The 24,088-nt window shown below is 38.5% G+C and overlaps 1 protein-coding gene across 1 annotated transcript in view; it reads left to right on the forward strand.

Moving 5' to 3' along the window:
• The window catches only part of LOC108801879 (polypeptide N-acetylgalactosaminyltransferase 9-like), a gene marked incomplete at its 3' end in the record, with an annotated part of 47,693 nt that overhangs the window by 12,623 nt on the left and 10,982 nt on the right, over nucleotides 1–24,088 (forward strand). Inside the window, exon 2 of the mRNA XM_018573789.1 lies at nucleotides 12,854–13,034. Within this exon, the coding sequence (XP_018429291.1) occupies nucleotides 12,854–13,034 (181 nt within the window). The remainder of the gene's footprint in view (nucleotides 1–12,853; nucleotides 13,035–24,088) is intronic.

Consider the following 24,088-nt stretch of genomic DNA (forward strand, 5'->3'; position numbering starts at 1 on the left):
TATATATATATATAGTATATCTAAAGGAGCTCTAGGTATCTTCACTCCAACAAAGTAAAAGGATGCTTCTTTGAAGGGGAAGATGAAAGCAATATAGTTATGGACACGCATCTTTGACCTTGTCAATGCTACATTCACTGACTACATGAAGATTCAATGATAACATGTTCAGGAGCCTGAAGCAGTTAAATTATTTGGTGTTTTCAGAAGAGTGACATCTATGTATTATAGCAATGTTTATATTGCTTCTTCTTACCTTTAAAAGCTAACTGGTGTGCATCTGAACACAAATTGGTATGTTGCTGAGTGACTTAGGAATGTATATGTTTCTCTCTATTGCTTTACTTGATTAAGAGTGAATAGCTGTCTCTAAAAGCTGGAAAATGAGCTTTTTGGCTAGAAAAGTCAACAATGGTGATCGAGAACTACATAATGCTTGTGCTTAGCATATGTATTGCACACTAGTTTTTAAAAAAATAAGAAGTGTTAATGAAAGTATGGATATTATCTTAAACAGAAAATGTTAGAATAATACATTTATATAGCTGTCAAATATTGTAAATAATTTGTATTATTTTGGTTTAACAATCGATTATATTTATTATTAATGCTATAAAACAGTAAATAGGTGACAATCTGTTAAATCTAAAAGTTACAAATTCATGCTGACCCAATTTGTGCACAAATTTAAAGGATAGATTGAATAATCCTAATGTGGTTTGTTGTTCTCCAAGGGATATTTTATAAAATCCTTGGAGGGTGGACAGCATTTTTATTTGTATTCTATGCACAATACAAGCATCGGTATGCATATGTATGTACATACTAAAACCAATGATGTCTACAATATTTGATAACCTTAAGTGTTGGAGGCCGCCAGTGACCAACTTCCAGGAGCTGTGCATGTTCCTCAGCATAGTAGACCTGTGCAGGGAACAGGTCTATGTAACTACTCAAGAGAAGTTTCTCGCGCTCCAACATTGTTTCTGTCAATGCTTCTTTATTGACAAAAGATGTGGCACATTGTATAGCTATACAATGCTACACAATGTGCCACATCTTTTGTCAATAAAGAAGCATTGACAGAAACCATGTTGGAGTGCGAATTACTTCTCTTGAGTATTTCCTGATCTGCAGTCACTTAAATACCTTGGTTTTTATCCAGTCAGGAGTGCGGTGGGACCCATTGGAGGTCTATGTAACAAGCACTGTTTCTGAGAGTTGGGTAACTGGGCATTCCAAAACTAGACTGGAACCTCAACTGTGATGGATAACAAATGTACTGTGAGGATAAAGAATTCAGAGAAAAGAAAAAGGAAAGGAAAACAAATTGGAAATGAAAAGAAAGTGAAGGAAACAGGAACATAAAGGTACGGAAGGGATAGGGGTAGGGAAAGGAAAAAGAAAGTACATAAGGAAGCAAAAAAGGAAAAGAAACAGGAAAGAAAAAAAGGAAAGAAATGAATAAAAAATGGAAAAGGAAAGGAAAAAGGAAATGGAATTGAAAATTAATGGAAAAAGAAAAGGAAAGAAATAGAAAAGGAGATGTGAGAGAAAGCGAAAAGAAAAAAGGAAAAAAAATAGAAAAAGAGATGTAAGAGAAAGGGTAATGAGAAAAGCGGGAAAGCAACACAAGAAAAGGAAAGGAAAATAAAAGATAAAAAGTAATGGAAAGGAAATAAAAGGGAAAGGAAAAATAAAAAAAGTTAAGACAAAAGGAAAACAAAAAGGGAAGCAAAAGAAAAGGTAAAGGAAATGGAAATGGAAAGGAAAAAGAAAAGGATAGAAAATAAAAAAGGAAGGTGATGAAAGGAAAAGAAACATGAAAGTAAAAGAATAAGAAAAGGGACGCAAATGACAAAAGGGAAAAAATTGGAAAGGAGAAATGAAAGGAAAGGAACAGAAAGAGCAAAGGAAAGGATAAAGAAGTTAAAGAAAGAAAACTAAAGGAAAAGGAAAATGGGAAAAAAACCGATGGAAAACAAAAGAAAATGGAAGAAGGGAAGGAAAGAAAAGAAACAGAAAAATGAATGGAAAGGAAAAAAGGAAGGGAAGAAGGAAAAGGGAACAGAATCCTATTAATGGAGATTAAGGGACAGAAAAGAAAGAAGGGGAAAGGAAAAAAGAGGAAAGGAAAAGGAAGTAAAAGAAAGGAAAAGGAGATAGGGGGAAAGGAAAAGCAAATGAGAATGAAAGTAAAAAGAAAAGGTAAGGAAAGGGAAAAGTAAAGGTAAGCAATGAAAGGAAGAAGGGAAAAGAAAGGGAAGAGAAAATGAGGGACAGAAAAGAAAAAAAAATAATTAAGGTGAAAGGAAAGAAAAGGAAAAAGGAAAAGAAAAAAGAAAGATAAGGAAATTAATGGTTAAAGAAATGGGAAGGAAAAAAGGGAAGTAAAGAAAAGGGAGGGAATGCTGAATGTAAAGGAAAGGAAGAAAGGAAAGGAAAAAGAAGGGGGGAAGGAAAGGAAAGGAGAAAGAAGGGGGGAAGGAAAGGAAAGGAGAAAGAAGGGGGGAAGGAGAAATGAAAGTAAAGGAGAGGGAAAGAAATTATAAAGAAAAGGGAATCAAAGGCAAGAAAAAAGATAAGGAAAGGAAGAAGAAAAGCAAAGTCAAGGAAAAGAACAGGAAAATATAAAGGAAAGGAAAATAACAAGAAATGGGAAGAAGAGGAAAGGTAAAAATAAAAGTAAAGGCAAAAATGAGGATAATCAATTCTGAGCTGGGGAGGAAAGAGGAATGGATAATAGAGAAATGGGGATGGAAAGAGAAGGTGAAGTAATGTGAGCATAAAAAAATGTAGAAATTAAGAAATAAAAGAAGAAACACTGTTTAGTCACAGCTCTTTCCCAGGATGAGTTGTGAATGTAAGGCAAGATTAATAATAAGGAACATAAAAAAGCAATAAGACTTAGCACACTTTTCATTTGCAGAGGATTATGGCACATCTGGGCTGGGGTTAAGGAAGAAGGCTGGATGCCAGCACATGATAAACTGCCAACAGTAGAGAGACATTACACTGCATTTCCTTATTTACTAGGGAAGGATGGCTCAGTGATTTGAGACAGAATGCTTATCAGAATAACATCTTGAGGCACAACAATATCTTAACTGTTCTCTCTTCTTGTGCCGAGGTTAACTGCTGCAAGTGATTTGACTGGCATTGTAATCAATATCCCCACTTGAAATAAACATCACTTGATGCCACCACAAACAATAAATCACTTGTAATACATCAGTATCTGCAGTGGGCTACTAGCCACCATTTCTTGGCTCTGGACATGATCAAACCAACAGAAGCTGTTTCAAACTGTGTACAGCAAAAAACTGAATGCTGAGATGCGATAAACAGTAAATCTGAATTACAGATACACATTAGATTTATGTGTGCATGTTGTCCATACATCACAGTTTATTAATATGATACAGGCTCATTTATATAATTAATACAACTCAATAAAGCATGAGCTCATGTAAACAAGACTGATTTTTTATTTAACAGAATAACAATTTTTAAACAAATGTGCAAAACATTAAGTACTCACATAGGGATTCAAAAACATTTGCTGATTTTAGAAAGTTTTTTGGAAAAATAAATGTTCCTTATAGGAGCAAACAAGGAAGCCAGGTGCAAAGTCGTATATTTGCCAAATGAAAACATAGTACACACATATTTACTAGCTAAAGAAGCAATGATTTAATTGCATTATAGTGACATTTACTTATCACAATCTGTAAAAATGATAGGAAACCGCAACTTGCACATTCCCAGACTGTTTATGTTCAGTTAGAACTCTAGCAAGTGAGTTTTGTATCATTTTAGGGGTGTATGTTTATATGACTTAACTAGTGCCATATTATTTTAGGCGTGTGTCACATTTTCCCTCTATACAGACATATACATGCATAGCCAAAGATAAAATCCAACTTCAGACAGTTTTTTTTTCTTTGAATAGAGCAAGGATAGTGCCAGGAAGGTTTAGAACAGGTGACAATGCGCATATTGCAGAAAATAGTAGCAATCAGTTTTCATTAACTTGCTTTAAACTGGTTGCTTGGCTACAGGTATTGAAGTGACACAAGAACCTAAATGCAGGCACTTAGAAGTAACTTCATGTACTACTGTTTAGTTTCTAAAGCAGTCTGGAACCATCAAATCTGTGGAACCCTATACATAATTATTAAACTTTAAACTGTATGTAAACTCTAACAATTAAATTTGCTCCCTTTTAGGTTGTTAGATCTACCATTGAAATCATTTTGTTTAATCTTTTCGATAAGTGCAAAAAATCCATTGATCCTGTCTGCCGTATGATGGCATTGCAGCTCCTCCAAAGATGTGAGTAATTAGTGTCACCCTAGGACAGCAAGTATATTATTAGCAGGATCAACAGGTGAGAATGAAAAAAGACCTGAAAAGAAAACTATTGCAGCTACCACAAGGTATGATAAGCTACAGTGTATTACAATTGCACAGCATAGTGGCTTAGTGGTTAGCACTTCTGCCTTGTAGCCCTGAGGGTACCAGGTCCAAGTCCCAGTCAGCACACTATCTGCAAGGAGTTTGCATGTTCTCCCTGTGCTTCTGTGGGTCTCTTCCAGGTACCCCAGTTTCCTGCCACACGCCAAATGTATGTTGGCAGGTTAATTTGCTGCTGTCTAAATTAACCCAGTATGCATGTTCTTGGGTTTAAAGACACTTTAAGCTGAAAAGCCAGGACTATACCACACAACTTCTCCATGCATACTTCTCCACTAGTTAAAGAGGCTCGGTGAATTGCATTGTAGTATGTAGGTAGGTTGACAAAAAAAAAATATTTTTAAAGCTTTAACCTTTAACCTTTAAACCGTTATCCCTACTAAAGATGAATTCTAATTGGTTAGTATGAGTCCCCAAATATCTTACACGTATCTCAAAAGTGTTTTTCTATTTTTAAGATATATCTTCTATGGTACAAATCCAAGTATTTGGACTGCTGTAATCTGCAAAGTATAGATTACAAACCCAATGAACAATAGGTGTCTATGTGCCATCAGGCTTTTTTCTATGTACAGCAATTTTCTCACCAGAGGAACTGAGCATTATTCGCCCACAAACCAATATTATCAAAAATCTAAGAGGAGGCAAACATTTGTTGTAATATCAAGCTCCTATTGATGAAGTGACATTTACCTTTCTGCTAGTAGGATAAAGGCTTGAAGGAACTGACTCTGCTCCTCTATTTTAACAGGAAAGTAGGAGGTTAGGAAATACCATGTTATTATCTACAATCAGTGGGTACAACTTTCAGAACATAGTATTCATTTTGATCTCCTGTTAAAATACTCAGGACAACCTTTCAAGGATTACTCCCTCCTTTGGTACTGCTTGGGCCTTAGAAGAAGGGGGAAGGCCCTGAAAGATTATCCTAAAATATAACTGTTAGTGAAAATAGAAAAAGTATCATGGACAGTGCTCAATTATGTTGAAAAAGAGAAAACGAGGGGCAGAAAAGAAAAATAAAAATAAATTAAAGGGTAAGGAAAGAAAAGGAAAAAGCAAAGGAAAAGAAAAAAAGAAAGATAAGGAAATTAATGGTTAAAGAAATAGGAAGGAAAGGATAGAAAATATAAAAAGGGAAGAAAAAAAAAGGGAAGTAAAGAAAAGGGAGGGAATGCTGAATGTAAAGGAAAGGAAGAAAAGAAAGGAGAAAGAAAGGGGGAAGTAAAGGAAAGAAAAGAAAAGGAAAGGGCAAAGGAAAGGAAAAAGAAAAGGAAAGGGGACATGAAAGTAAAGGAAACGGGAAGAAAAGGGAATCAAAGGAAAGAAAAAAAGATAAGGAAAGGAAGACGAAAAGGAAAGTCAAGGAAAAGAACAGGAAAATACTGTATAAAGGAAAGGAAAATAACAAGAAATGGTAAGAAAGGGAAAAGTTAAAATAACAGGAAAGTTCAAAGTAAAGGAAAAAATTAGGGTAATCAATTCTGAGCTGGGGAGGAAAGAGGAATGGATAATAGAGAAATTGGGATGGAAAGAGAAGGTGAAGTAATGTGAGCCTAAAAAAATGAAGAAATAAAAGAAGAAACACTGTTTAGTCACAGCTCTTTCCCAGGAAAGCCGAAGCTGGCTGTACCTTTGAAGGATTACCCTCTCCTTCAGTACTGCTTGGGCCTTAGAGGAAGGAGGAAGGCCCTGAAAGATTATCCTAAAATATAACTGTTAGTGCACATAGAAAAAGTATAATGGACAGTACTCAATTGTGTTGTTGTAACAGTGCATTAATATGGCTACATTTGCCTTGTTATTGTTATTCAAAAATTCCTGCTCTAGGCCTCACAATGGATTGCCAGATATAAAATCAGTTAAATCGTCTTATGATTTCCTTTTCTAGATTTTCATCAATATTCCAACTTAATTGTTAAGATAATTATTATGCAAATTGGTCCTATAGGCAACTGTCACTGTGGCTATTGTATATCTTGAGACTGAGCAGCATTAAAATGTGTATCTACTGTATGCTCTTCATTACCATTGGTATTCTGCTAACAAGTAAGTGTACAATCAGTATGTGTTGTTTATTGTACAGTACAGTACAAGTAGTTGTAACAGCAGTTGGTAAGCAGATGCCAATTCCGATGTGTGAACAGAATGGAAAGATAGCTGCAGGAAACAACACTGCTGTTTAATGTCATAAGAACCCTATCAACTGATATAATAGAGATAAGGTTTCTGTTATGTGGGGTCACAGTGCTGAGACCAGGCGTAGCCAGTGGTAACAGTACATATATGTGAAGTACTGTTGAAATAATTATGTTGATAAAAGCATGCTCTCTGTACATTTTTTAGCTCTTTAAAGGTAAAGGGACCCAAGAACACAAATTGAATATGAGGGAGAGTCAAAAAGTAAAGGCAATTTATAAATGATGTGGTTCCAGAACAGAGAGAAACTTGCGGAATGCAGCATATTTACACTGTTGGATAGTTCGACCATGCACAGTAAAGCACTCAGCACTTTAGTCAAGTGGTAGTCACGTAGACAGAAACATGGATACTCCACTGCAAGATTGCACCATCAAAGAAGAATGTGCCATAGTGCACATTTTTTGGGCATATCAACTATGGATCCCCATTTGCCATAGTGCATGATGAGTTGGCACAAGGAAAAGTCCGCATACGATGGGTTCCCAAACAGCTTACTGTTCTGCTAAGCAACAGTGTGTGAAGGTTGTGATACAGTTCTTGAGACGGTATGAAGAAGATCGGAGTATTTTGGAGAGAACTGTCACCAGTTACAAGACATGGGTGCACCAATATGACCCTGAGAGTAAAAGGAAGCAGGCGCTCTGCAGTTGCAGGTTTACCTCGGTTCATGAAGTAAAGGAAGCGGTGCACACCTGGCAGTAACCAAAAAGCTTTTTCTCTGCAGAAATGCATAATCTTGCATGAGAACTAAGTGGAAAAGTGATATGTTGAAGTGCTCACAGTTACTTCTATTAAAGCCGTTAAATGTATTTTGCCTTTACTTTTTGATCCTCCCTTGTATATATGTGTAAGTGATAATAATATTGTTAAAACTATTTGTGATGTAGCCTACAAACAGTGTTTGCTGACCTATTTTATACAGAAGCTGGTATCAGTACTCCTGCAACAGAGCAGGGAACAGGCTGTCAAAATTACATCCAGGTCCCGATCTATGTTGCAGCTGCACTGAAAGCAGCCCTTGTAATAAAGAAGCCTGAAAATGAACACAGTTTGCAACCTTCTTTTATAGATCCATTGTACCAGTAATATTATTGTTAGATTTTTTTTCTTTTATGTGCAGATCAAAGAAGTTTACTTTGATCTTCACAAAACTTTAGATAAAGGAACATCATAAGTGAGAAAAAGTTCCTATTTTTTAATAAAAAATTGTACCATTTAACCACTTATTAATTCTGAGTTGTCTTTGACCATTTCTAATAATAAATTACATATATGATTCAGTCTGTGACTCGCATTATTATCTGTTAACCCTGCCGCTAAGCATGTTAATTTAATAACAAAAACAGAGGGGAAACCTTCTCCTGTGCGTTATCATCTATTGTAAGTAAATACAAAATACTAAAAACAAGGTTGTTGGATGGTGAGATGGTGACACGCTGGTTGCTCTGTCATCCAAGCCTCCACTGGCTGAATGTGTTTTCGGGGCACGCCCCCTTCTTCAGAGCCTACCATCATTCATTTTCCCATGCCCTAAATGCAACTCAGCAGCCAATCCTATGTGAGCTGCCTAGGGATCGCCATCAGCATCTGACCAATCATTTAAACTTTGTTTAGCCAGTCAAAACATGATATAGCTCCCTCCACTGAAAATATAGCTCCTTCCACTGGCCCTCGAAAGAAACGATGGGACCATAGTTTGAATGATTCCCCCTCTTCATTCAAGGGCCAGTAGTCCACTAGTCAACTAGTCTATGTAAAGCTGTCTTGGAAGTCTCCTTCTACTTCTTCTTTACCTTCTCCTTCTTTTTGCCTTTTTTTCTTTTAAGGAAAAAAAATCTCACATGTAAACCTAGAGACTAGTCACAGACCTAAGGGAAATATCTTATGAGAAAAATACATGGCCTGCCATTGCTGACCTCCTTCTAAATCTAGTTGCCCAGCTACCTATGGTTTAAATGTTTTCTTAGTCACTGACCTAGAAAATGTATGCAGTGACTGTGACTCAGAAGGCATCGAAGTTACTGCATCAGGATAAAAGCCAGTCAACAAGCAAAAAAAAAAAGTTGCAGGAAGATGGATCTGTGTCATAAAAAGCCTGTAAGTCTGTATGCTATCACTTATACAAAAGGAGCTTCCCTTCCACTGTAAAAGACTGGAAAATAACAGGTCATTATGGAATAATGTACTTAGGGTAAAACATTTGATATCAAGCACAGTAGTCAATGAGTCTAATGTAGTAGTCAAGAGATTATCTTAACAACTTGTGGAATTGGTGCTTTGAATGAAAGGATAGAACAAGTAGAAAGGTTAAAAAATTAGGATGCCTGCTAGAATTCATCAGGACACACTGGTAACCCAGCTTCTGGGATTTGTGCTGTCATCCAATCCAAATAGAAGGCAGAAATAATAATGGAATAATAATAATGACCCAGGAGAAATTAGTAGTGAAATACAGAATATTAGTGTTCTTTTTAGCTTTTTAACTGAATTTAGTTGCACAGTACATATTGAGAAATAAAATGTTTGTTTCAATTTTAAAGTAGAACTCCAGACAGACATTTTATATGGTTTTGAACAAAGTGTAAAAGTGGTAGAACTGTGGATGAGTGCAAATGTGAATTCACTGAAAAATTATTGATTTCGCCATATTTTCTGCTTTGGCAAACTTTACTAGAGAAAAATATGTATACATTAAAGACAACCTTCTGATGTTCTTAGTTTTTTCCATTTTTGCTTATGTGTTTGTGAAAAATTTAACACTGAAAAATTAAAGAAACAGCAACTTTTTTAAGTGTAGATAACATTTTTGTCAAAGTGAAAACAGTCAGCTTTGCTGAACCTTAGTTAGATAACCTCTGTTGGTTCTTTTTTTGCTGCCTGAATCACTTTTAATGGAGGTTCTCCTACATTTTCCATGTCCTGAGACACACTAAAAAGTGATAACAAATATCACCAACATAAAAGTAAATCCAAAAGTTGATAGCTGTTACCAACCCCTTTGGGAGATATCCTTTTAGCTCAATATTCTGGTGAAAAGTTTTTCATTTCCTATCACTTTCCACCCCAGGTAGGGAGCGTGAATGTCCCCAAAAGGACACAGACATAGATTTTAACTCCTCCCACTTTAAATTTTTGTATGAGCTTGTGGTGGAGAAGGTTCTAGCGCAGGGGTAGGCAAAAGTACAAATATCAGCATGCCTTTGTCTCTAGAAGTCATGCCTGAGTCTTGCAATGCATCATAGGTCTTGTAGTTCCATGACAGCTGGAATGCCGAGGTGGCCTACCTTTGTTCCAGGGGTACCTATAAACTATTATGCACTTTCAAGCTGCACTGTCAATCTACAGTCTGTGAAGCAAGCTTTAATGGAAGCTAATGATTATGGAATCATGTTTTTATTATATTTCTGCGTGCTAAGTTTTTTAATAAAATGTGTAACATGTTATAAATCTTTTTCTTTCAGGAACTACGTGTTTTTATAATAATGTTTTTCTGTCTGACTGATGTCAGCAGTTCTAAGACATTCTTTGTTGTCACATTATCTTAATAAACCCCTATGAAACTCTTCATAGGAAAAGTGGTATTTCAGAATGCAGTTTTATCTTGCTGGTTTCCCTATGGGAACCATCCTACAGATTTCTAGAAATCTGCCATTGTAAAGGAATAAACCAGCAAATCGGAAGAATACAGTTCTGATAGCTTAAATGGCACAGTGACATAGTATGTAAATTCCTTAATTTGACATATTCTGTTTTTTCTTTTTTTTTTTACCTTTTATGATTCATGCCATTATGCACTTTGACACATTATTTAAATTTACACAAAAGTTAATATGTACTGAATACTCTCAGTTGCAGGTTATTAATGACATTATGTAGTACAACTGGGGCTTCTCCATTTTGTGTCATGTTATCGCTCTGGTCCATTGTGGCTCTTTGTATTTAACTTGGCATTATACGGTTTAAACAATATTGTCACAGGAAGCACTCTGAATATTATTAGCAGATTGCTTGTTCTTTAAATAAAAGAGCCTGTAATTATTATATATTATAGCTGTCAAAAAAGCAGTACAGCTAAGTTTTTTTTTCTGTGAGTGTGGAATTACTTTGTTCAAACAATAATAGTAATGTCTGTCCAGACCTTTTATTCAGCTTGCTTGATAAATAGTTTGGATATACTGTAACAAAACATTGCTGTTATGGGTGACTGGGGCAGCCAATAGACATTAGACAGTGCCTGCCAGACTTATAAATATATAATCTTTAGTACAAAGTAGTTTGTTATAATGTACCAGTTTTCTCTGATGATAAAATCCTAATTTTTAAAATATACAAGCAAGAGTCCCATATGATATCATACACCATATATTTTGTATACAATCATGTGATTTGTTTTTAAATGAATGAATAGACATCTGATAATATCAGTAAACAGTCTGTGCCACAGTAACTCCTAATCGCCATTGTTGTCAAACGAGTAATCAACCAACGGTGGTACCAAGAAATCTAAAAGTAACAAAATGCCACCACTTCAAAGCAGAAGTCTGATCATTTATCTATGTACCATAGAGACCAATGTTTCAGGGACATAAAGGACACCTTTCCCAAGGTAGCTGTCAGGACACGAAAAGCGAAGACATACACCACGTATAAATACAGCCAGTAATTATGTTTTAACTGGGTCCACCGGGGAATGCAAATCTATCAGCTTTGCAAGTATGCAGTTTCTGGTCCCTTATTAACAAGTTAGCCAAGAGTAAGGGATTGGAGGTAAACATACCTGCAAACAAGTATTCGTCATCTGATTTAAAAAAATCCAGCTTTTCAGATTCATTTTTTTCCCAATCAATTTTTATGACAATGTCTCCCACAAACTTTTTTAAAGGTGAGCACACTCACAAATATTGCTTCTGATCTGATCAGATCAACAAATGAGTCAAACAATTATAAAAATAAAAACCTATCTAAACATTCCAATTCAGGTATAACTAGTTAGGAAGACCCTCACAAAATCCAGTTATTGGCAAAGTTTGTTGGTTGTACAAATCATAACTGCAAAAATCTAAATCTGTAATATAAAATTAGGGTTGTCTGTATAAAACTTTGTGGTGATGTTGGCATGTTGTTTCATCATGCACATACTCAGGACTAAGGTGTTAATACCCAAGATTATATTGTTGCATGATCAATCGGCTATGACAGAATCATGCAACACTGTGAAGGAAGGGGGGGGGCAAACTATTACAGTTAAAGAACTTTAAAAAAATGTTTTAACTCTTGCAGTAGGGTTATCCATTCACTCCAAGGGTTAAGTGCTTGTTTTTTTCTAGGGTCTAAAATAACAAAGTTATACTTAACGGTACCTCACAGACGGCTGGCTGTTACAGTGTTCCCTCCAGCCTGTCTCCTCCTCTGCTGCAGCAATACACTGCGTATTAGACATGATAACTCATGGGAACTTAGACTACTGGAACAGAGGGGGAGAGAAGCTCCAGGGAACGGTCTAAGAGCTAGCCGGCTCCGAGGTTAAGGTGAATGTAACTTTATTTTACACCCTAAATGAAAACAAGCACTTACCCCTTGCAGCGTGGGGGATAATTTATTGCAATGGAATTTTCCTTTAGCTCAAGGAATGTAGTAAAAGTTCACTTTGTAATGAATCATGAGCAAGGAATATAAAAAACAGTATTTTTGCTTGCATGTTATTGGATGGTGGAAGTCAGCATAGCTTCACCTCATTCCCCAAACTAAATGGAAAATGATCTTGCAAACTGCAAATTCCCTTGGATGAAAACTACGAGACACTACACTTCGTAACTTGTTTTCTTGACTTGTTAATGTGTATTAATAGCTAAAACCTTGTCAGGTTTATATTGCTGCTGTGTCCCCAAAAGAAAGAATCAACTTTACTATTTGCTCTGGTCACCAGGACAAAATGTGATAGGAAATCAAAACATTTGCTGCTGTCACAAGAACAGCAATAGAGGGGAAATCTTCACACAGACAACAAAAATACTGACAGCATTTAAAACTATTCCTTACTCTATCCAAACACTATGTACATATTTATGTCTGACTGTATATTCCTATCTTATTCAGAATTCTATAGGATATGTTTCTGTCTCAGTATAACAGGTATTAAACATGCTGAGATGTAATGCAATGTTAATCTTCCTAGGATTAGCTAAACCCATGGGACTTGTAGAAGGACCTGGCGGCCTTGGACAAGGTGGAATGGCTGCTACATTGAGAGATGACAGCCATGAATCAGAAACCAAATATGAGGAATACGGTTATAATGCCCAGCTCAGTGACCGAATCTCTCTGGACAGATCAATTCCAGATTACAGACCCAAAAAGTAAGTCATTTAAAGCTTTACTATTAAACTTTTATAGCAATCAGTTTATGCTGTTCATGTAGTATTTATGCCATTTTTCTACTTTTTCTTTTAGCCCATAAAACTGTATTTGTGTTTTTCAAGATTGATTCTTGCTAAAATAATGTTGCGTACTTGTTTAGATACTATAGTTAAAAAAGTTATGAAAGAAAGAACATACAGTTTTTACTGGGAGCGAAACATTTAAAATTGGCATAAGCAGAAAATCATTTGTTATGATCTGCAGTACAAGTGTCAAGCACATAAAAGATATGCATACCAGCAGTTACCTGTCTACAGTAGACTGCAGAAACTGGTAGTCATTCTGAATTTGTCTTATCTCAGAGAAAAACAATAATAATTAACAGGAATTATCCAAAATGTCTGATAACTCTTTCCCTGAACATTAACAGAATAACTTCATACATGTTCAAAGACATGCTTACTAAAGATGAGTGAACTTTTTAAAAATCTGCTATCCGATCGGGGGGATCAGATAGCTGATTTTAGCAGATTTTTAAAAAGTTCACTCATCTTTAGTAGTGATGAGCCGAACACCCCCCCTGTTTGGTTCGAATTCGAACTTTAGAACATGGGAAAAGTTTATATTTAAACTCGAGTTCATATTCAAACTCGAATGCAATGCAAGTCTATGGGGCTAGAGCTTTTAAAATAAATTGACCCCATTTGTAAAGCTTATATGCAATTTATTGACCATAAAAAGGGTATGGGGATTCGGTTACTGCCCTGGGGGGCATGAATCAATGAAGTGGTTTTTTTTTGTTTTTTTAAAAAAATACAGTTTTTGAAGGAGCAGTGATTTTACCATCACTTAAAGTGAAACAATGAAAATGAAAAATTCCTTTAAATATCGTGTCTGGCGGGTCCCCTTAAACTGCCTATAAAGTGGCGCACTGTCCTTCCTTCTGGAGGGTGGCTACTTTTGTTCCCCATGGTCCCTGTGTGTGCTGTAAAGTAGTCACTGCTCCAAGCTTGCTCCTGTGATGGACTACAATCTCACATTTAGTTTACTAATTTGTATTGAGATTGTAGTCCATCACGGGAGTGAGCTTGGTGCGGTGAGCTACAGCTGAGTGATAAACAAATAAGGTATGGTTATGTTAATAGTTAAGATACTTAAATGCATTTTTAAGACTTAAAGGAGAACTATGAGGTGAGTGCTTTTCACTCACCTCATAGTTCAAGCCGACCTGTGACAATGAGACTGTCACAGGTCGGCTCAGTAGATCCTGTCGATCCTGTCACGGCTCTCTGCCGTGACAGAGGAGGGGCTGGTTTCTCCCCTTCCCGCCTATCCGAAATTCCACCCAGCAGCTATCACTTGTGTGAAGACAGGGCATGGTAAAGGGAATGCAGGCAAAGCAGCATAGAAATCTACCAGAACTTTGATTTTTAGACTTTTCTAAAGATGGTTGTCTGCTATAGTCATAGTCAAAAAAGTCACATTGTATCCTTAGAATCTAACTACAAGCAACAATTCTTTTTTTTTTTTCTTTTTGGATATAGTGAGAAACAGTTAAGAGCCTGACAGAGGTTTTAGCCCCTGCCCCCCCCCCCAACAAACACACACCATCACACTCTAAAGTGAAATACAAATGTTTTGACTGGATTTCAGCTTTACCAGTGGATATAATCGTGTTTGAAATTGCAATTTTTTAACAACTAGAACATTGAATAGTATATTATAATGGGATATATTTCGCGGAACCTTCAAAATGTTTACAACATAAATACATTATGAGCTTTTGTAACAGTTTGTTCGTCAGTCTGAATATGTTCCAGGGTTAATATGTGTCATTATTCGCCTGAACATGTGTACAAGTCAATATAATACTTCTGTTCAGATAAATACAGTTACAAAAATAGTACATGAAACCATATGGCTTAAACAGCGTGCAAGTTCTTCTACACCTACTATATCATCTCATGCACCAAAGCGAAAATCACTTCTGTCATGAATAATATACACATGTCCAATTGTTAACACTTTAAAAGACCTGTTTGTATGTGAGGCATTAAAAAATCACCTCTCGCAATATTTATGAGCTGGCATGGACTGGAGATGAATGACCAAACAAATTAAATTTGTGGTCCCATGTTCACTGTCCAGGTTACTTTAAAAGTAGGAATGAGGTCTGAATTTATCGCTACCATGAGTTTGAGTTGAATCCTGAGTGTTCCCAGTCCCAGCGCATTTATGTCAAGATTCAATGGTGTCAATGGGCCAAATTCTTGATAACCCATAATGCACTGCCTGGGCTTTGAACTTGTGTCAGCTGGCTTAGTAAGGCCAATAATGGGGGCTTTGTTATGTGCCAACCCCCACAATATAAAAGGTTAGGTTCCCAGCAGCCATTTGCCACTGTTTTAGTGTAGTTCAGGGAGAGCTGACAGTCTTGTGTAGGGAGGGTAATTTGCCATGTGGTTGCACTAAATAACTTTGGAATGTAGTGTGGTGGGCTACATATTCTTTTTTACCATCCATGTTTGCAATTCAGAGATCTAACAATCCTCTATAGGAATACCTTTTTGTGTATGCCAGCAACAATAGTTGCTGTTTAGCTACCCTATCTTGGAGCCTTTTTTTTGTTTTGTTTTTTATTTTTATTTCACGTTCACCCAAATTGTTTCCTATTTTCTGCTAGGTTAAAAACAATTGGCTGGAGTTTAGCATTTCAAGGTTTATTCTTTTGGGGACGTAGCACTCACTTCCAGTGGGGTAACTATATTTCTAATGGGCCCTTATAGTCCTTCTAACAGCTGGTCTGTAGCTGACCCCAACAACACACCAACCCACCAGTAGAGACAATCAAGTTTCAGGCTCAGTCGAGTTTTTAGAAATGTATGGGCTCAATAACTTGTGGAGAGAGGCTTGGGGCATGGGACCCAAAAAAGGCAAACATATCTCAGCTCTTCAAGTAACACCAAACTGATAGTGGACCTTTAAGATCAGCCTTCTATTATCAGTAAAGTTGTTGGTGGCTCTAATATTTCAGTAGCAACCCGCCTCCCAATAGTAGGTTCGCACTTTATCTCTATATATTGTAGCACAGTCACAGGTACCTTGAACAGTTAAGCTGCAGAAGATGCTCCATCCCAGCTCTTGGGCCTTTACCACAGGCCAGCATAGATTCTGTAGACCTAGAAGGGTGGCTATCTTTCTGCTTCTTTGGCCTACACTACAGGCCAGCGTAGAACTTTTTAGGCCTATGCCACAGGCCATTTTGGATATTCTAGGCCCAGATGGGCAGCTAGAGCAAAAACCCTTCTTCTGGAATCCATCCCCATGCAAGGGCATGATAGGCAAAGACTGGATGATTCTATATAGTGTGGCAGTGTAAGCCAATGCCACGGTGTAGTCTGGCAACTATGGCACCCAGGACTCTCAGCCACAGGGGCTGAGAGGGTCCACAGAGTAAACTGTTTTGTAAGGAAGAACTTGGCCTTTCAGATTCGTCCAGGTTTTCCTGATTGTAGCTGGGATCTGGAGCTCTGGAGATTTCGTAGAGCTCTGGGTGGGATGAGATCTCCAGTCCTGGGGCCAGGTGTTGCCAATGACCAGCTTGGGCTGATCAGGTGGCTGAGAGCAACCTCATTAGGAAGCCAGCCCAGTGCTCAGAGAGGAGTGTTGGTGGAGAGGGAGTTGTGAGGGTGCAGGAAGCACAGAACCACAGCAGACTCAAGTGCGTGCGGGACACGTGGAACAGCCAGGGAAGGCTGGGAGAGGTTGGGAAGGTCGGTGACCCTAGGACCGCTGGGGCACACTGGTGAGAGAGCAGAGTGAGGGCTCATGAGGAAAGCTACTGAGCCATATAAAGGACGGTCTTATGTTGCTGCTTCAAGCTATTTTGTGTTTGCCCTTTTATAAACTGCATTTTACTTGACTTACATGGACTACAGTAGAGTGTCCTTGTTAAGATAGACATTTCCATGAGGCAAAGCCTGGGAGGTAAGGACCTTTTAAGGAGGTCACTCCTAATATTTATCCTCTTCCACAGCCCACATCACTAGCATAAAGCCGTGGCCAAGGCAAAGACAGAATAAATATTCATAACGCAACACAGGGGTGAGCTTTAGGTTTTGCCCAATATTGGGTTCTACTTAATTATCCCTGTTTGAAGTTCGCAAACTGGCCAAACTGTTTGGCAGGTTGTTCCATCAGAAAGTCATTATTACATTCAAATGAACACTTCCTGCTGTGCAGGATGCACAGCATCATTGGTTGCTAAGAAGCCGGCATCCACTGGCCATTTGTTTACCCTTTGTTTACATTGAGCCAGGATCTGTCATTTGCAACAGGTATTTTGCAAGGGTTGGATTGTCGTGAGCCCTTTTTTCTTTCAGGTCGTAGTTGATAATGATTGATAAAGATCTGCATTACTTGACAGTATTATTGATGAAGGATTGACATCAAGGGGCATTTTTGTTTTTTTTCTTTTAATAAAGGACTTTTCAAACATGTGGTGTGTTTATTTGTATTTAGACTTTTTTTGTGAATGAGCAGGGGTACTATGTACCTTTTATTCACACGGGGTACAGAATTCGGGCAGCCCCCATATCTTAACCCTTTTGCTGCCACCACTGTATGGCTGCAGCCGCTTTACGATGGAAGTGATTCAGACAGCTTTACAGCCACTTGATCTCTTCCACGGGCCCTCAAAAGTGCAACTTACCCCTGCCTGACCCCCACCACTATGGGGCTCCGCTGCCCCTTCTGTGGGTCCAGGATCATCATGGTGGGTGTGGGCTGCAAGAGGGGAGGAAAACCATCAAACATTTTTTCTGATCTCCCTTCCATTAAATTAATGTGGAAGCAGCAAGGCCCCCACTGTGGCTTTAGATGAAGCCTATTTAAGCAAAATATGTGCTTAATCAGCTTCCTTAAAGTGCAAAGGTGACATTACGGGTCTTATAGACCTATATAGATAGCTATAACGTTACGTTAAAAAAGTTTTATAAATGAAAGTTAAATAAATGTCAAAAGCCCAAAAAATATTCTCAATTCCCCTCCCTTGCGTACACACACACAAGAACTCAAACACAACACTATTTCACCTACATGCGAAAACCTTGGGGATCATTGCACATGCCCAAATGAAAGCAATAATGTTAGGGTCATCATTCACTGTTAACGCTAAACCGATGACCTGTAAAAACATCTAAAGAGTCACCTGTGGACATTTTTCACACAATTTCGAAGCTTGGGTGTTTGGTATATATTTACTCGGTGCAACCTCATACTTTAGAACAAACTGCAACCATGTTATCCTTCAGGCTACTGAAAGCTCCCTGCTTTCAGTAAATATATCATTTTGGGTGGGGGGTTTGGAGATTACATTAAAATTATATTAAAGGAGAACTATGGGGTCAGTGTTTTTCCCCATAGTTCTCCTTAGGGAATATGTGCTAGTAAGCTGTGTGTGTCCACAAACATAGACACAGCAAATCAAGCTAACCCCCTCCCTCCCGGACCCCTCTCCTCCCTTCTCCAAGCTAGTAGATCAACAGTTGCTGGAGACTGCTCTGTCCCTTGTGATCTTGTAGTGGACAGAAGGTTTAGGAAAGCTGAGCTAAGAGACTTGGAAGCACCTGTTCAGAAACATGGTGATTGTAAGTGTTTGAGCAAAAATGGAAAGCAATGCTTTGCTGGGCAATGTATATTTGTTTGATCTGCATTCATTATTTAAAAAAGTTTGAGAGTTTAATACTACTTTAAGGAATCTTCAGCCTAAAATGTGCATTTTAACATTTGTGAAAAAACCTGTTACATATCTCCCTCTTATTTTGCAGCATAACCACGCTGCTTTCATACTGTCTAGCCTCTGTACAGTTTTTGTTGCTATTATCTGTCAAATAATAAACTCTATTTTTTTGGCTTTCTATTTGCTTCTTATTCAGGTACTTGTGTACTGTCCTGATTCTAGCCAATTTCTACCTAACACATTTCTGAAGTGTACATTTTGAATAATTTGGGAGTAATTGGGGCTATAGGTATAGGAGGGGGTTCAGGTAATTGTGGGATTGTGGTTTTGAATTGTTTTTGTGCACTTTGTTGAAAACAAAAATGCTTACAAACACTGATTAACCACTGGCTAATTTGAAATTTAGCTACATTTTCAAAGAGTAAACTTTCCTATAGCTTTTAGATATGTTGTGGCTTCCACTTCCATCACACAATTCAGATCTATTAGCGCTTGATAAGATAATCAGGTTCCAAAACTACTTAAATAAACCTTTTTTTTTCAAGTTGAAATTAATCTGATTGGGGTGCTTAAACTGCATTTAAACCAAGTTAAATACGAAAGTTAAAAGATTAATTACACATCTACATGTGATGCAATAATACAGTGTTTCTAAAATCATGCTGATTCATAACATCACATACAGCGTCTCCCAAGAATGTAATTGTTTTCTGTTTCCATGTTGTCCTTGATGTTGCAATAAAAAAAAACCTGTCCCTGTTTTTTCCATTTGTTTTCTTCTTTTGTTTAATTTCCCCCATGGCAATATCCAGTTCCCTATGACCTTAATTTTAGACATGTGCACAACAAAAAAAAATTGTTTCCAGGCGAAACAAATGAAATGAAAAGCGTTTTCATTCATTTCGTCAAAGGAAAAAAAAATTATGATTCGGAGTCAACGAGCCTCCGAAACTGCACACTTAAAGGAGAACTATGGGGTCAGTGTTTTTCCCCATAGTTCTCCTTTAAACCACAAAACGAGCGGCAGCCATACAGGCTGCCGGCGCGTTCTGCCGTTTTGGAGTAGATCTTGGTGTACACCAAGATGGAGGCACCTGCATGTTAGAGCGCCACTATCTTGGTGTATACCAAGATCTACTCCAAAATGGCAGCACGCATGTGCCCAATGCTCCAGTGGCCGATGTGGCCACCGCTCGTTCAGTGGGTGACATCACCGGCATGTGACGTTATACGGTCTGCCTCCAAGATGGCGGCGGGCATGGCAATTATGGCGTGTTCTGAAAAGAAATTTATGTATTCCCGAATAAAGTGTGGGTACATTCGGGCATATATTAAATTCTTATTTCGAATTTGGACGAACCTCTGAATCAACTGATTTTCGTTGATTTGCAGGTCTGTCTGAATCCGAATGCACATGGCTACTTAACTGATAATAGTTTGCCTATTAACCCCACAAATGGCCAGAATATAACAGCAGGGATAGCCCCTGATAGACTTCAATAGGATTTTAGACAGCATTCAGTGAACCACCTGTGAATTAAACTGGGGCAGGTACAGCCATCCCTAATTATAGATTTATGTGAATCTTACTGGATCTGGATAGCAAGTTCCAAATTATACCTCTAGTCATCTGTTAGGCTGCAGTGTAAGCTGCTTGGGGTACTAGCACAAACCCTTATTCTAGTTATTTGTTTGTCAGATGATAGGTATTCTTAGAGGAATCTACTGTATTTAGCAGACTGCTGCTCTCATCTGTTAAAAAGTGCCAGAACAGCACAAGCCTTCTGTTACCTTCACAGATTCCCCAGCTCCCTCTTTAAGCCCTTGCCTTGCATGTTCTTGCTTTTAGATGACCCGGACAGATATGCATAGTTATAAAAAGCCAAGAGCTGATGTAGCCTTAAAAGAATTCCCTGCAGTTTTCAGCTCCAGCTCTTAAATTATCAGGGACGTTTTCATAACCTTGTCACGGCTGTAACCTAACCATGCTTTCAGCTGGATCATCATGGCGGTTAAATTGTGCCTCGCTCATTGTAAAGGTACTTTTCACACAGGCTGTATTAAATATAGTTTGCAGCTATGTTCTATATAAAACACAAGTTACCACTTGCTTCTTTCCCCTCCATTGGATTCCTTATTGATTTTGTTCTTTGTTTGGCACTAGCTGGGTTTTCCAATTAAACAGTGGCCTTAATTAGAGCACAAAGCACGGAGCATGGATCTTGATTATTAAGTCCAGCCTGTGGGAGAATAAACTGGGGACTGGCAAATCCAAATTAAACAGAATCATAAAACTAAACAACCTTACCCCAAGTCCCTCTTGTTACACGTGTGCAATATATCCTGGCTTATTAATTGCTACATTTTTGTGCTAAGAGATAGCTAAAAATTAGATCTGAAGATAAAGGAAAAAGGTGCTGGGCTCAGCTGTGCCACCCTGCTAGTCAGAGCAGTGAATATAATACCACCAGCAACTCTGCTTAAAGTAGGGTAAAACGTGTTTTTACGATTGTCTTGTCAGATTAAATTTCAATATTGTGAGATAACATTCACATTCCTATCACAGAGCAAAAAGGGCCAGAAAACCCTTGGAAAGTTCAGACTATTGATGGACCAGAAGGTTACATGCAGCCCCCAGAGATGTGACATATGGCCTTAGTGAAAACTCATGTGGTCCTCATGATTCAACTGCCACATTAAAAACATAGCACAAAAACAGTCTCTGTGTGAGGCTGGGTACTAGATTTATAAATAGACCCCTTACTGTTCAAGTGATGAGTGAATCAAGCAAAATTCAGCTTGGTGAACTACAGATTATTTTAAAAATAAATCGCAAAGCCAATAGAAGTCTTTGCTGTTTGGCAAAAAAGGGCATTAATTTCCAAAGGGAACAAATAACAATGCAAACATTTTTAAAATACAGTTTGTCATGGAGTGGGTCTCTTAATAAGGCTTTAAGGGCAACATTAAAAATATGAAATTCCTTTAGATTATATGCTTGGGGGTTGTCTTAAACCTGCAGGTGGTGTACCTGTAGGATGTACTCCAGCAAAAGTGTTTTTTAAAAAAAAACCTAACATTGCTTAATTATATTTCTGATCGCTGGTTTCCTTCTGATTGTAAACAAAGCAGTCATTAGGTCCTGGTGATGTCATTGACCAAATATGGCCATGACCATATTTGCTCAATTATGTCAGTCAGATTCCCTGGCGCTGCGTTCTACATTTCGGCAGCACCAGGGAAACTGTTATTTGTGACAAGAGTCAGGTGGGAGAGGACCATCAAGCATGCATCATCATGTTTTTGTAGACAGGTCATCGGGGCATCGCTCATCATGATTGACGATGAATCTACATAATTGGACAGCACGAGTGACATTGGATTTACACAATGGGCCTTTTTTTTAAAATTTAATAAAATACCTTTTTAATGGTGTGTTTTTACTATTTGAATTTTTTTTGTGAATAAGCAACAAGGGTTACCATGTATTATCTTAAAGGGGGCTTCCGGATTCTAATAATTCCCCTGCTGCAGACTCCCACATCCACCGGACCAGGAATGCGGGGATGGACCCTTGTCCGCATGTTGAGGGCATGTGGCCTGTTATGGTTTAGAAAAGGGAGGTCTTCTCCAACCCTTTCATGACCAGCCAGATTGCATGTCTAGGCAAGAGCCTGGAGTGGATTTAGGAGGGGAACCCAAATGCTTTTTTTATGTGGAATCCCCCAAAATCCATACCAGACCCCAGGCATGCAATTTGGCTTCCATCGCCAGTCATACCAGGCCATATTTCCTCAACATTGGGAGAGTACCCATGTTAATGGAAACAAGGTGCTCATCCCCACTCCCTAAAATATTGACCCTTCCTACATGAATGAGCATGGTGAAAAAAGTATTTTATAAGAAAAAAAAGATTCCCATGTTAATCATGTTGTCCATCATTGAATGATGCTTTGATGACCAGCCAATACAAACATGGTGACCAGTGCACAATGATCCCCAGCCAGCTACTGAATGTCAACAAGCCGGGCAGTGCTTCTGGCTAACATCATTGACCTAATTTTGTCAATAACGACATATAATTTACATCACGTAGGATGCCCATTGGCTTGTTTACAGTTTAAAAACAAACATTTGGGAAGGAGGGGGCCAGCCAGTAGTAATAGTAGTATTACCACCAATAAATTAATGACTTCCAGCTTCAGAATCCAGAGGTTTTGGCAGACGAACTGGCCAAATCTGTCCATTTATTTAATGCATTCTGCAAACAACTTGGGTTTGGGTCAAACTAATGGTCGACCCAAAGCTCATTCCTGTCCAAAAGTGACAATGCTCTCTCACTGTACTGCATCTATAGAGAAACAGCGTTGGTAGGACTACAGACTAGGGTAGGACTACAGAAGACACACCCCTCTCCTTTTTTCCATTACATGTTTTGTAGATTCCAGAGATATATGGAAAAAGTGTTAATTGATAAAATGCAGCTCAGTCTGTGAAATTATAAGCTGACAAAATTTCTTACAGGAACAATAGGCATTCCTATGCACACATAGAACAAACCCTTTCAATGCATTATCAGACCAAATGGAGGTTCATTGATAGGGTTTAGATATACTGAATACTCAGGTTTTATCAGCTAAATACATTCCAGGAGCCTCAAACTAAAGGTGTTCAATGTCTTACAGTTCATTTTCTTTCTAAAGTAGCCACAGGCTAAGTAGAAATACCTGTTCCCTGCCCAGAGGCGTAACTAGAACCCTCAGGGCCCCGGTGCAAGAAAACCATAAAGCCCCCCCCGGAAAAAAACATGATTTTGATACCTTTTTTCCCCCCAATATATAAAACATTAAACAATTTCTGTTTTTATTTTCAACTTACTGTAATCATCCACAGAGGTAGTTTCAGGAGGGGTGTGGAGGTTGTCAGGAGGGGTACAGAGGGTGTCATGAGGGGTGCGGAATGTCCCAGGAGGGGTGCGGAAGGTCTTAGGAGGGGTGCAGTGGGTGTCATGAGGGGCGCAGAGGGTGTCATGAGGGGCGCAGAGGGTGTCAAGAGGGGTGCGGAGGGTGTCAGGAGGGGTGCGGAATGTTCCGGGAGGGGTGCGGAATGCCCCGGGAGGGGTGCGGAGGGCCTCAGGAGGGGTGCGGAATGCCCCGGGAGGGGTGCGGAATGCACCGGGAGGGGTGCGGAGGGCCTCAGGAGGGGTACAGAGGGTGTCATGAGGGGTCCGGAATGTCCCAGGAGGGGTGCGGAAGGTCTTAGGAGGGGTGCAGTGGGTGTCATGAGGGGCGCAGAGGGTGTCATGAGGGGCGC

Source organism: Nanorana parkeri, unplaced genomic scaffold, assembly GCF_000935625.1.
Source record: "Nanorana parkeri isolate BGI_ZX_2015 unplaced genomic scaffold, ASM93562v1 scaffold2542, whole genome shotgun sequence".
Taxonomy (NCBI): Eukaryota; Metazoa; Chordata; class Amphibia; order Anura; family Dicroglossidae; genus Nanorana; species Nanorana parkeri.